The following is a 13,906-nucleotide window of genomic DNA, read 5'->3' as shown; positions in this document are numbered from 1 at the left end:
AGCAGAGAAGGCCTTACAGAAGGCTTGGCGGCCCACCACGGTTTTTCTGTTGTTTTTTTTGTTTGTTTTTTTGTAAAAATGCATGAGCCATCATTGATGGCATTCAGGCCTCCAGTGTAAAGACGTCGCTTGCATATTGAGGCCACCATGTAGACCACGATCTCAGCGCTCACGTGTCAATCAATAGTCGACAATCTCGGCTCCCAGCAGCCAGTAACCCGAGCCCCCCGTGCCACAGCGGCATCCGAGCTGGTACTTAATCGCTCCTCTGTGCATTATTCATACCTACTCAGGTAATGCTTGTAATCCTATTGCGGCCCAATTCAGAACTTTAATTAGAAGTCGTTGGTGAAATTCGCACAAGTATTCGTGAGTTTTAAGTGTGGGGTTTTTTTTGCTTTATGTATGTATTTTTTTCAATGCACCTTGACGTAGGAAAGTGTTTCACAACTTTTAGCACCGCCTTTCTGACGATCGCCTTCGCGCGCCATATACCATCCCTTGACGCGCCGCGCCTGTAATCGGGCGGCGTTAGGACCGCGCGGACCGCCGCTTGAAATACAGGACCGCGCGGCACCTGTTGCGTTCAAAAGGGAAACCGGGAGGACGATGTGTTTAGCCGCTCGTTTCATCCGGCAGCCAATGAGGCAGACTTTACGACATCATTGCTATCTATACAGACACACACACACACACACGCACGCACACACACTCCTCCACGCGCGCTCACGGGAAATAACGAGTTCATCGGTCACGCGCGCTGAGCGACGCTTCCTCCAGGTAAGTCTTCTAAGCTCTGAAGATCTGCTCAACTGCTGACATGTGTTTTCATATCTGCATGTCCTTTTAGGAAAATTTCATCCCGGTTTCCTCTTCGACTTCACTCCAAACACTTCTTGGTAGGATCTGATTTGATTTCTATCTAAATATCAATATAAAAAAAAAGGTAGAAAAATGAAGTTCATTGCACTTCCTTGAAGGACCTGTTGTGGTTCGGGATGTTGAATGCAACATTAATCAGGGTATCAGTTACACCAGGTTAAAAAGACAGAAAAGAAAGTGAAGACATGAAGGTTTATTTCTTCTGTATTTCAAGAGTCGGATTTCCTGTTCGATGTTAACACCGTTCATGAGGAAGTTGGACCATGTGTTTGTGAGTTTAAACAAACAAACAAACAAACAAACAAACAACCAACCAGTGAACAAAAAAAAACATTTAGGTTACACCTGTAATAATATAATATTCATGATTTCAATGAACTGGTGAAAAGAGGACACTTGGAGAATCTGGGTCTCTATACTTAAGACTTTCTTTGTAGACATTGTGATTAAAAAGGTGAAAAAAAGGCCAGGCGAACCTGTTTTGGTGAGTTGTTCATGCAACTTTCACAAAGAATGAATTCTCCTAGTTCAACGACACGTCTGACTGACGCTCCTTTAGTTATTAGTGAAGAAAGAAAGAAATTTGTAATTGTATTTGCGTAGGCACAATTGCAGAACAGGTAAGACAGGTAGGCGGATTGTTGACGTTCTGAGAAATGAAGGATAACCTGACGTACCAGTGAGTAAATCCCAAAGAACATCAAACCTCAAACCGGCAAAAGAGATGCTGTGTATATTCACCTTATTGTAATTAATGTTTAGATAGGTGTATACTCTTGGTGTCCGGCGTGTATTCTTGTATTCACACCGAATTTTTCCATAAGTCATGAATTTTTTATAACCAGGATCCATTCATTCATCTTAACATCTTAAGGAGATGTTTGATCCCGAGTCAGAGTCGCCAGGAATATTGAGCTTGTTTCAGGAACACTTGATGCAAGGTGGAAGCTGGAACATCAGTCCCACACATTCAGGCCGTAGAAAGTTCACTTAACAGAAAGAACCTTGATGGAAACCGAGATGTACAAAGGAAAATGTGGAAATCCACAGTTGATCCCTGGAACACTACTTCTTTTTTTTTTTTTTGGGGCATTTGAAGGACATGTTCTGGGTGAACGTTTATCCAGACGACTGACTAAAGTGTTTCCAGTGAGACGTTTCATGTTTGTAGTGTATAAATGACAGCTTTGGAGGTTATTGAAGGATCTTTTGATTAGAAAAAAAATTCTACAAAAAAATAAACATTCAGGAGCATTTTGTGTCAAACAATTTTTACTGGAAAATTAAAAAAATGAATTCTTTGCTAAAAAAAAATAAAAGTAAAAAATATATGTAATAATTGTAATAATATATAATCAATTATTATTACACTAATTTATATTATATCATTATATAATATAAATAAAGGGTTGTAAATGTACACGTATTCGTACCGAAATTTCTAGGTGCAGTGCTCGAATTGAGTCAAGTCTATTGGGGGGGGTCCCCATTTGTTGTGTAATTCATATATAGTTTACTAAAATAATCTTTGGGACCCCCCTAAGTCTATTCTTTACTTGTCATGGGGTGTCCCTAATGCCTTATGGGGGGTCCTGGATCCCCCCAGCCCCCCCTCAATTCAAGCAGTGACCGAATGCAATTTTTACGTGTGGAACATCCCTTTAGTCTCTGCCTCGCACTCTCGAAAGCATTTTTTTATTATTATTTTTGAATTTATTAACATACACAACAATGCCAGGGCTATAAAAAAGGAAACCAGAGTTAGCGCAGTGTCACCGTGGCTACTTACTCCGTAACGGATTGTTTTGCACGGATTTATTCTTTGTATTTAATCAATTTAATTTGTGCCAATGTAATCAAAAAAAAAAAAAGAGTATTGCATTAATTTGGTTTATATTGATTTTTTTAGAAAATATTATTTTATATATTATTTAACCAAACAGGATTTTTTTTTTTTTGTATTTTGTTTTTAAAAAATGTGAACTTTAGATGATCACAAACGGTAGTATTAATAAACGGAGTTAATAAAAAATGACAAGCGATTTTATGTTTTGCATTTCCTCCCCCTAATCGTACCGTAACCAAACTGTGCATTTGTTTTGTACCGTTACACCCCTAGTAAATATATACACACAAATTCCCCTAATTTGTCTTTTTAACAAAACCCTTTATCAACAATTTAGTCAAATCATCTGAATAAATGTTCACTCATAACGTTTTCTCTTCTCATACAAATGTCAAAAGGACCCAGCATTCATTTGTTTACTTCATATCCATTTTGTGTTTGTTTGTGTGTGTGTGTGTGTGTATGTGTGTGAGAGAGAACTGTTGCTCCTAACAGAACAATAGGAAATGTAATTCCTTCCTGTATTATTTGCATATTTTCCATACAGTAGGACATCAGCCAGTGTTAAACTATTCAGAAAACTGGGCTTTAAGTTTTATAACCCGACACTTCTTTTCCTTGTTCTGTGTTTGGGGTCTGATTTAATGTCGCTTGCCACAATAGTACAATGGAGAGCTGAAAATAAGAGCATGGCACTGTTGGATCTGGTGTGTGGGTGTGTGGAAGAAAAGTGTGTGTTCAGATCACGTGGTTGGTGCAGTTCACTTTATCCACCTCATCAGATAATAAGATTGGCTGAACGTGCTCCTGCGATTAACATAAGGAAAACACAGCAGTTATATTGATACTGTTTCCATGGAATAACGTCTAGGTTTTCCTTGTGCCTCCTGTATTCCAGCCGTTAGGATGCGCCTAAAACGTCGCGTCTCGCCGTTGAAATTGGCCGTGCTGGGGGGGGTGCTGTTCATGCTGGCCCTTGTGGTTATCCAGAGGGACGTTGGTAGTGGCATTCAGGAACCCTGGCTCCAGGATTTATCCAACCGGAAGGAGCGAATGATCGAAATGGTTCGCGATGCAGTCAACAAAATGGCCTTCCAGATACCAGGTCAACCAGACTCTTCACAGACGCCTTTAGAAGGGAGCATGGAAAAAGATTGCCCCTCAGGCTTCTACACCCAGGACGAGCTGAAACCGTTGTTTGAGCGGCCGCCGGAGGATCCGCAGAGCCAGGGCGCTGAAGGGAACGCGTTCCAGGAGAACAATCTGACTCCAGATGAAGTGAAGGAGAAGGAAGAGGGCATGACTAGGCACTGCTTTAATCAGTTCGCAAGTGATCGGATCTCCCTGCACCGCAGCCTTGGGGAGGACACCCGGCCCCCAGAGTAAGAACATTTTTGTATATGATTTATTTTTTCATTCCATGATTCATTAAACATTTACTGGGTATTTGTTCTTTTCTACATGCGATCAAGTGCAAATATTCACTTTCCCTGATATATTGACATACTTTCTCATAGCTGAGCAGTATTGTGTTGACACAAGTGCTAAACATTTATGATTGTTAGGCAAACACTCATTGTTGATAATGTTCTGTTTTCTCACTTAAAGAGCTGCTAGGCCTGCTTTCAATTCCAAGAGTGAGAAAAAACAAAAACGCTAATAAGAGAAGCAACTGTTTTAACGCCACAATTAATTAGCTTTATTCATTAAAACATTTTATAACAGGAAAATCTAAAAATCTCTTGTTCTACGGAACGAGTCTCCAGCGATTAGTAACAATCGGCGAGTTTCCGCATCAGAGGAAAGTCATCCGTATCGTGCAGTTCACACTTTGTGGCTTCTTAGTGACGCCACAAGTCTTTTTCTTTTTATGGTTTTTTTTTTTTTTTTGCGTCTGGTTAGATTTAGCATAGAAAAAAGAAACGAGAAGTTGGTGTTCACGCTATCGCATATATCTGCTATAACTTGATGATAAGTGATATAGGAAATTTGTTTCATGGACGTTCTTTTGCAGCAAAACGTGACAAGAAATGCGTAAAACGAGCAGCAAACAAATTTGCTTCACAGACAATGTAAACAAAAAATTTCTTAGTATTCGCAGATAATACAGCGTTAAATGACAACTTTTGAAAGCGTAAGAAGACCCCATAGCTGGTCCTTTTCCTACAACCGCACGTCCCCGATTGTTTTCTTCCCTTATTAGCGTCTTTCTAAATGAAACCCCTTTTATGATGGTGCCCTTAACAACGTCCATCCTCCAGGTGCGTGGAGCGCAAATTCCGCCGATGTCCCCCTCTCCCCACGACCAGCGTGATCATCGTGTTCCACAACGAGGCGTGGTCCACACTGCTGCGCACCGTCTACAGCGTGCTGCACACCGCCCCGGCCTCTCTGCTGAAGGAAATCATCCTGGTAGATGACGCAAGCACGGCAGGTGGGTGCGGCGTTTGCCGAGAGCGTGCGATAACACTCCAGCACAGGATTAAGCCCAGGATCTTGGCCCTGCACTCCGCTTTATTGGCATAGCTCTGCCCTAAGTGCAAACAAGGCCAATCATCCTGTAACCGTATTTGTACAACATGTCTCCGTTCCCATGCAGACACAGTGCATGAACCATGAGGAAAAGAGGATCAGTCATTAAAGCTTCTGGTGTGTGTCTTCAAATATAAGTTGTGGGTAAATTTTTAGGAAGGAGGTGTTTTTTTTTTTTTTTTTTTTTTTTTTCCCCCAAAAAAGGGAACTTGAAGGATGGAAAAAAAGGCTTTCTTGCCTGTAGACAACTGAGTCATGCAAAGTTTGGTGTTTGTGCCACATTTAAATGGAGGGTATTTTTCAAAAACTACACCATATGGACAAAAGTATTGGGACATTTGACTGTTTTAGACTTTTCCATATGTTTATTTTTTTTAATACTGTTACCACACAATTGTATAGGACGCGTTCAGAGCATAACATTTTCCCTTTACTTGAACTAGGACACCCAAACCTGTTCCAGCATGACAATACCCCCATGCACGAAGATAAGCTTTAAATAATTTGAAGTGGAAGATCTCCTTTTATAGAGCTCTGACCTCAACCCTATTGAACACTTTGGAACGAATTGGAACGCTGACTGCACCCCCGCCCCCAGGCTTCTTCACCTCACCTACATCAGTACCTGACTTTACTAACACATTTGTGGCAGAATGAATCCACACAAATCGCCACAAGTACCCTTAACAAATCTTGTTAAACATCTTCCCAGAAGAGTGGAGGGAATTATAACAGCAAACTGGGACTAAATGTGAAATGTAGAATCGGATATTATGGTCGGGTGTCCACCAACTTTTGTCCATATAGCGTACCTAAGTGTTAGCAAAATATTTTCACAGAAGCGCTAATTTCCCAGTGCGCATCAGTTTTTACCTGTTAAGTAAATTAGATTTTCATATATAAGCGGTAAGAAGTATCAGTGGAAATACAGGTTCAAACTCAAACGTCAGCAGATTTATTTGGACAAGTTTCTGTAGTATTTAGGTTTCGATGAAACTGGGGACTTTTACCATCTCGGCACACAAGTTTCCACAGGCTAAAACTCCCTATACAAAATCTCTAGGTATATCACAGGCCTGAACATTATCTACACTATACAGCCAATTGTATGAGGACATCCGACCATCACAACTTGTGCTTATGTATCTATGTAGTTCAGGTTTGCTGTAACAATAACTGCCACTCTTCTGGGAAGATGTTCCACTAGATGTTGGAGAGTGCTTGTGGAGATTCGTGCTCATTCAGCCACAAGGGCATCAGTAAGATCATGTGTGATGTAAGATGAGGAGACCTGGGGTGCAGTCAGCATTCCAGTCCATTTCAAAGGTGTTTATTAGGTTTGGGGTCAAGACTCTGCACATGACACGCGAGTTCCATTTCCATTTGGTTGCAGAGAATCGAATTTGTACTTCTACAGCATACAAAGAGCTTCTAGACAACTGTGTGCTTCAAACTTTGTGCAACAGTTTGGCAAAGAGCCATATGGTTTTTCAGCCATATAGCGTATGAGGAACCACCGATGAGACAAAATGTAGTACGAAGATAAATGCAGTCACCTTGTGGTTACATGAGGAGCCACACCTAATTCCACCCTTATAATCGGTTCATCTTGTAGTTCAACGGATTCAGGTGTGGCTTCTGCTCAACTGGAATTTAATGACATCGCTGATATCCATGCTGGTTAGTCTCAAGTAATAGGACCGAACAAACCTGTCATAGCTGATATATTGTCCAACATAAAAAAAACTAATCCAGTTTTTCGCACACTACCACCACCATGCTTTACTTTTTTGTAGTCACCAGTTCATCTTGTAGTTTAATAGATTCGGGTGTGGCTTCTGCTTAACTGGAATGAAAACCTGCATTGGGACCCACACCAGCACTTTCCAGATAAGATTAGACACCAGTGATCTCCATCATAGATGATATATTGACCAATATAAAAAACAAATCCAGTTGTTGTGCACTACCACCACCATGCTTTACTTTTTCCTGCTCACCATTCACTTCAGTATTACTTTTATTATTATAATTTGTTTATGACAACTTAAGTCATTTTGATAGGATTAATGTGAGAAAGAAGATCACCATTTGTATGATCTTTACGATTTCCATGTCCCTGGACTTACAGGTCACCTGCACGCTCAGCTGGAGGAGTACATAAAGATGCTGAAGGTGGTTAAAGTAGTGCGTCAGGCCGAGAGGAAGGGGCTAATCACGGCCCGACTGCTGGGAGCCAGTCATGCTCAGGGCGAGATCCTCACCTTCCTCGATGCTCACTGTAGGTTCACACATTGGTACATAATGTTCACCCCTAATTACACACTCACCGCTTTTCATTTTGTTTGTTTTGATAACTTTTGCTTTTCCCAATATTTTTATAATTTTTTTCGCTTCGGTCTCGTTCATATCACACATGCAGTTCTTTTCATGACGTGTGTTTAGCACAGGACCGACGTTCTCGCCTTTCTGTCACCCACCCATCCTTCAAAATGTTAAAAAAATTAAATAATAAAATAACCTGCACAAGCAAGTAGAACTCGTAGAGCCAGTGGTTATATTCATTGTCATACTCTGTATTCCAGTGCAATTAAATTTTTTTTTGGGGGTGTGTGCATTGTTTTCTTTTTTTCTCCAGGCGAATGTTTCCATGGCTGGCTTGAGCCACTGCTCGCTCGAATTGTGGAGGAGCCCACAGCCGTCGTGAGCCCAGAAATCACCACCATCGACTTGAACAACTTTAAGTTTATGAAGCCCGTGGCCAGCGCACGCGCTCACAACCGCGGGAACTTCGACTGGAGCCTGACGTTCGGCTGGGAGGGCATCCCTCATTACGAGCAGGCAAAGCGCAAAGATGAGACCTACCCTGTCAAGTGAGTCTCTCTCGATCACCTGCACTCTTATGGTCCCTTTCTTGCTCTCGTCTTGTTTTGTCCCACTGCATTTGACTCTTTCTCTGTTTGGGACATTCTAAAATGCTCAACGTGGCTTAATACCGTGTTTTTATAAGACCACTCTCAGTAAACACATCAATAATTAAGCAGACAAGCGCACGAGTCCAGAGTACGAATGCTTAAGGCGTAATTAAATAATTTTTCTCCCATAGAAAAGCTTAACGGGGCAAGACGGCATTTTTAAAAAAGACCAAACTCAACTGTACAAGATCTGCTTTATTATTAATGTGTTTACCGAGTTTGGTCTTTTAAAAAAACGCCGTCTTATCACATTAATCCACGTTAAGCTCTTGTTCTCACTCAATTACTCTGTATCTCCATCTCTATCTCTGTCTCGCTTTGTGTCTGTTGCTGTCTTTGTTTCTTATTGTCTCTTTGTCTCTTCCCCTCACATTGTCCTTTTTTGTCATCTGGCCCATGTCTCCCATTGTGTATATGTTTGTGACCATGTCTCTGCCACAACACCCCCTTTTGTGTTTTGCCTTTCCCCACACACATTTTGTAGCTCATTTTGCTATTAAGATAAGGTTGCTTTGTCTACAGGTTTGCAGAGGTCTTTACGACGGCATAGCGACTTTATTGGTCAAGGCCGCGTTTTACCGCCGCACTCGATTTCAAATGACGTGAAACAGACCTATGTTAACATTCAGAAATGTAATATAGCACTCAGTGAACGTGTGCAGCTGTAGGTTAATGTTTAACAGTAGCTCAGAGGTTTGTCTTATAGCCGTACGAGGACATGGTGTGTGCTGGATCTTTGGTTACAAAGAATTTATATTTCATATACGATTCTTTTTTTTTTTTTAAAGAGGCAAGTAGCGTTAAAATAAACGGTATGAAGGATTATGCATGTTTAAGTAAACTCTGAAATATAAATACCTGAGGATTTAGAAACAAAAAGATCAGTTATGAGTATGCACATATTTGAAGTGTTTTGTTAATCTGTTGGATTAACAGATACAATTACAAGTGTCCAATTATTTCTATTTCTGAATAGATTTTTACCCATTTGCTGAGACATGCATATCTTTTAACATTTATTTTTATTGATTGAGTACTTTACTTCAATATTGTTTGAGTTATGAGGGACCTCATGGTATTGTATTATTATTAATAATAATAATAAATAATAATAATAAAAATAATAATAAAAAATATTATTATTATACTACAATATACTACATTACTATTATACAGTAAAATTAGTATAATAAAAATATATATTTTAAACATACTCCTATCTGTTTAAAAATTCAGCTGACTGAGCACAAACAGAGTCATGTACCAAGATAACACTTGCCTCTAGGTCTGGAGGTCTGGAGATACTTACTTTGCTTTTTCATTCTGCAAGTTCAGCAGTTAAAAAAAGATGCATATGCTGCCATTGTCTTAGAGAAACTCCTGCTGATCAGCTGGTGGCTCTTGCATTTCAGGTAAATTGGCAGATGAACCCGTGTGGGGGGAAACGTTGTCTTTATTCTAAGTGGGTTTTTTTTTTTACAATGAGCCCAAACTAAAAATGAGAGTAAAATCTCAATTTCCATTCAGGAATCATCAGTTTGCCAAATTAGATTATGATTATGATGAGGTCTGATTTTGGATTTCACCTTATTTACATGTATGTCTTCTCTGTCTTTTAGAACGCCAACCTTTGCCGGAGGTTTGTTCTCCATTTCCAAAGTCTACTTTGAGGAAATCGGTACCTATGACGACAAAATGGAGATCTGGGGTGGCGAGAACGTAGAGATGTCCTTCAGGGTTTGTTAAAATCTCTTGTTTATACCACACACACACACACACACACACACACACACACAGGTTCTCTTATTTTATTTCATGTTGCTAACTTGAAACTAACACTCAGGTGTGGCAATGTGGAGGCCAGCTGGAGATCATCCCGTGCTCTGTGGTCGGTCACGTGTTCCGCACGAAAAGTCCGCACACTTTCCCCAAAGGAACTGAAGTCATTGTGCGGAACCAGGTCCGCTTGGCCGAGGTGTGGATGGATGATTATAAGCAAATTTATTATCGCCGCAACCAGCAAGCAGCCAAGATTGCCAGAGAGGTAAAAATTGTGTGACTCTGCGATGAGGTTCATTTAAGTCACATTTCCCCCACTTTAGGAAAAAATCAATTATGTAAAATTTGTATGTAAGGACTAGTAGTATTGTATCGAGCATTTGGAATAGTCCCAATTTTTGCTATGAATCATCTTGAATGGTTGCAGCTATATCTCAGAACTGATTTGTCTTTTCCAGGCTTGGTCAAGTACCAGCTTTTTTTATTGTCCGTTATCGCTGTGACTGCACACGTTTGAAACTGTGACTTCACAAATAAGTCACTGAGCAGAAAGGTCAATTCAGTGAAGCTAAACAGCACATAAAAGAAAGGGATTCGCTGCTTTATTGGTTGCTTTTGCCTTGTGCAGATTTTGTCTGCACAAATGAACAAATTAACTTTGACTTGTAAATTCACAAGACTTTGATTTGTGAGCCGCTGCTTATTTATTAACAACATTCTTTCACTGGACTTTTACCTGCAAATTTGAAAGAATAATTAACCATTTTTTCACTGGCAAAATATTTTCCAACCTGTAACTGAAGATGATTGTATATTTACATATTCTGCTTTAGCATCTGTACTAAGTATGGGGTCTTTAGTCAAGTGCAAGTCAAGGCTAGAATCTCTAGCTTCAGGGTCTAAGTTGAGTCCAGAATCCCAAGGTTTGGGGTGTAGGTCAGGTACAGAGTCTCTGGATTCAGGGTCCAAGTCAAGTCCAGGGTCTAGCGCTTTAGAGTCCAAGTTGGGCACAGAGTCTCTAGCTTTAGGGTCCAAATTAAGTTCAGGGTCTCTAGCTTTATTATTCAAGTTGACTCCAGAGTCTCAAGGATTGGGGTCCAAGTCGGGCACAGAATATCTAGCTTTAGTGTCCAAGTTAAGTCCAGGGTCTCTAGTCTGGGTCCAAGTTGAGTCCAGATTCTCAAGGTTTGGGGTTAAAGTTAGGTGCAGAATGTCTAGCTTTCGAGTTCAAGACAAGTTCAGGGTTTCTAGCTTTAGGGTCCAAGTTGAGCATAAAAATCTCTAGCTTTCGAGTTCAAGTCAAGTTCAGGGTTTCTAGTTTAGGGTCCAAGTCAAGTTCCAGGTCTCTAGCTTTAATATTCTAGTTGAGTCCAGAGTCCCAAGGTTTGGGGTCCAAGTCGGGCACAGATTCTTTAGATTAAGGATCCAAGTCAAGTCCAGGATCACCCAGTTTAATGATCATGTTGAGTTCAGAGTCCAGTACTGTAAATAGTGTGTTGGTGCAAATAATCACTTTGAATATATATATATTAACCAGCAGGTATTGATGGATTAAATTGTATGAACTTGTTAGCAAATAGTTTTTAAAGTGCCTGGTGTTTATGCCTCCTGTTGTAGGACCACTTGTTGATTGATGCTGTCTTTAATTGAATGTCTTTTTAGTCATGGTCCTCTGATTGGATACTCTTTTACTAGTAATAGACCAACACAATGTTGTTTTTGGGTCCTGCAGATGAGCTACGGCGACCTCACAGACAGGCTGAAACTCCGAGAAAACTTGCGCTGCAAGAACTTTACCTGGTATTTGAACAACGTCTACCCAGAAGTGTTTATTCCCGATCTTAACCCTGTTCACTTTGGAGCAGTAAGTCTTCCTTTCATGTCAGCAAAACAAATTACAAATTTCATTTCATCATGTAGATGAGTTGATCCTGTACTCTTTTTATCACCATGTAGCTTAAAAACGTGGGGTCTCAGAGCTGCCTGGACGTGGGGGAGAATAATAATGGAGGAAAAGCGGTTATTATGTATGTGTGCCACAACATGGGTGGAAACCAGGTATGACCTGCATCTCTACTGTTGGTAAAATAGTCAGTTTCTCCGAATTTAAACGCCTGTGTTCATTCTTTGAATGACTTAATATTTTTTTCTTCAGTACTTTGAATACTCAACACACAAGGAGCTGAGGCACAACATGGGCAAACAGCTGTGTCTGCATGCTACCTCCTTCCCAGAGCAAGTGAAGATCGAGTTGTGCCACCTGAAGGGGCGCGGTACTAACGTCGCCCCCGAGCAGGAGTGGATCTTGAGTGAGGTATTGTTCACTCAACATTTCAGTTCAACTCGTTTTGTGAGTTTTGGTGGATTCAGGATCATGTTGACTGAAAAAGATTATGAAAAATGAGCAAAGTGTATTTTCTATATTTAACACACCGTTTACTGCTAACAAGACACCTGACCTTAACACTTTTTAGGAACTTTACATTTTACATTTCGGCCCGATTTGCTGTTCTAATGACCTCCACTTTTCTGGGAAGATGTTCCACTAGATTTTAGAGTGCGCTTGTAGAGATTTGTGCCGATTCAGCTACAAGTGTGTTGGTAAAGTACTGTAGGTTAGGTGAGGTGAGGAGGCCTGGGCTGCTGTTCTGATTCATCCCAATGGTCTTCAGTAGGTTGATGTTAGAGCTCTATAGCAGGAGATCTTCCACTCCAGCCCATGTGTCCAGCCAGGTTTTAGGTCTAACAGTTCAAGTAAATGGAAAATTGAATGCATTTAACAAGAGCATCCAATCAATTGAAGTAACAGTTTTGAGTGAAAAAGTCAGTGTATACAGTATATCAAATATATGAATGATAATGATTTACATTATTGATTATATTTCTTGGTGTCCCTTTACCTTAAACACCACGAAAATAAATCTCATCCCACAGACAGAACACGTAGTACTCCTGCTAATCGACTTCTTTCTTTTGCTGTTTTGTAGAAGCAGTTAATAAAAAATCCTTCCTCAGGTAAGTGCCTACACTTGAAGGACAGCCAGATAGTCATGAGCCCGTGCGACTCGGGAAACCAGCATCAACATTGGATATTCAGCTGATCTCCGTCCCTGTCGAGATGAAGTTCCAGCCTGAAGGACAGCTGTAACCTGTGCTTTAATCCTACTGGAACTCACTCCTGGTCCATCTGAGTGAACTGACAGCATGTGGGTCATTTATGTCCATGTAATGGACCAAACTTTAAAAAAACACAAAAAAAAACCATTGAAGGTTCTGAGACTCTGAAATGCAAGTGGAAGGACCGTCCCCTGGCGTCAGTATTGTTTACACTCTCACACCAAACGTGCGCTTTCGACGTTCCTGTTTCAGCCTTCAAACTGTTTCTTTTAACCATTTTATTTATGTTTTAAAAAAGTGTCTAATAAGTATTTTAATTTTTTTTCCAATTTTATTTGAAGACCGTGGAAAACGGGTGTTTGTTTTGCAAATCGGACACGGCGTGTATTATTTTTGTCAAAAAAAATCATTCCGTTCTTCTGCCGAACAAGCCAAGCTCAAGTGGGGTGTTCCCCCAAGAAATGCTTTATTTTTATTTTTATTTCAGTTCAGACAGAAACCATGAACACGTCTCTCTCCTCAGCCATTTTATTAACTTAAATTATACGAGTTGACGATCCGAAACGTCAACCAGGTTTATGTCCATAAAGTGGAGACATGAAATAGATCCTTTATGTTCTTGTTGTGATTAAAGATTTCTTGGGAAATTTTTATTCCTCTATGATTGCGTGCTCGTATCTTTTTTCGCGGTTTGGGGATATTTATATAAATGTATAATTGGTTAATAAATGCCAAGCAGTCAGGATCGGTCAGGTCGGGTTTCTTCTTTATATCT

General features: G+C 40.3%; 1 protein-coding gene across 2 annotated transcripts; it reads left to right on the top strand.

Moving 5' to 3' along the window:
- The first annotated feature begins 568 nt into the window (after positions 1–568).
- galnt6 (UDP-N-acetyl-alpha-D-galactosamine:polypeptide N-acetylgalactosaminyltransferase 6 (GalNAc-T6)) lies at positions 569–13,792 on the top strand. Of its 2 annotated transcripts, XM_046869511.1 has the most exons (12): positions 569–780; positions 851–899; positions 3,627–4,110; positions 4,990–5,162; positions 7,392–7,541; positions 7,899–8,133; positions 9,855–9,972; positions 10,079–10,279; positions 11,747–11,878; positions 11,971–12,072; positions 12,170–12,328; positions 13,002–13,792. In XM_046869511.1, the coding sequence occupies exons 1-12, from the start codon at positions 610–612 to the stop codon at positions 13,113–13,115; spliced, it is 2,088 nt and encodes a 695-aa protein (XP_046725467.1). In that variant the 5' UTR covers positions 569–609; the 3' UTR covers positions 13,116–13,792. The 2 variants fall into 2 exon arrangements, with proteins under 2 accessions (XP_046725467.1, XP_046725468.1); XM_046869512.1 differs by lacking the exon at positions 851–899 and having other exon boundaries at positions 643–780.
- The last annotated feature ends 114 nt before the right edge of the window (positions 13,793–13,906 follow it).

This window comes from Silurus meridionalis, chromosome 16 (assembly GCF_014805685.1).
Source record: "Silurus meridionalis isolate SWU-2019-XX chromosome 16, ASM1480568v1, whole genome shotgun sequence".
NCBI classification, from domain to species: Eukaryota; Metazoa; Chordata; class Actinopteri; order Siluriformes; family Siluridae; genus Silurus; species Silurus meridionalis.
This window is presented reverse-complemented; position numbering and strand designations above follow the sequence as displayed.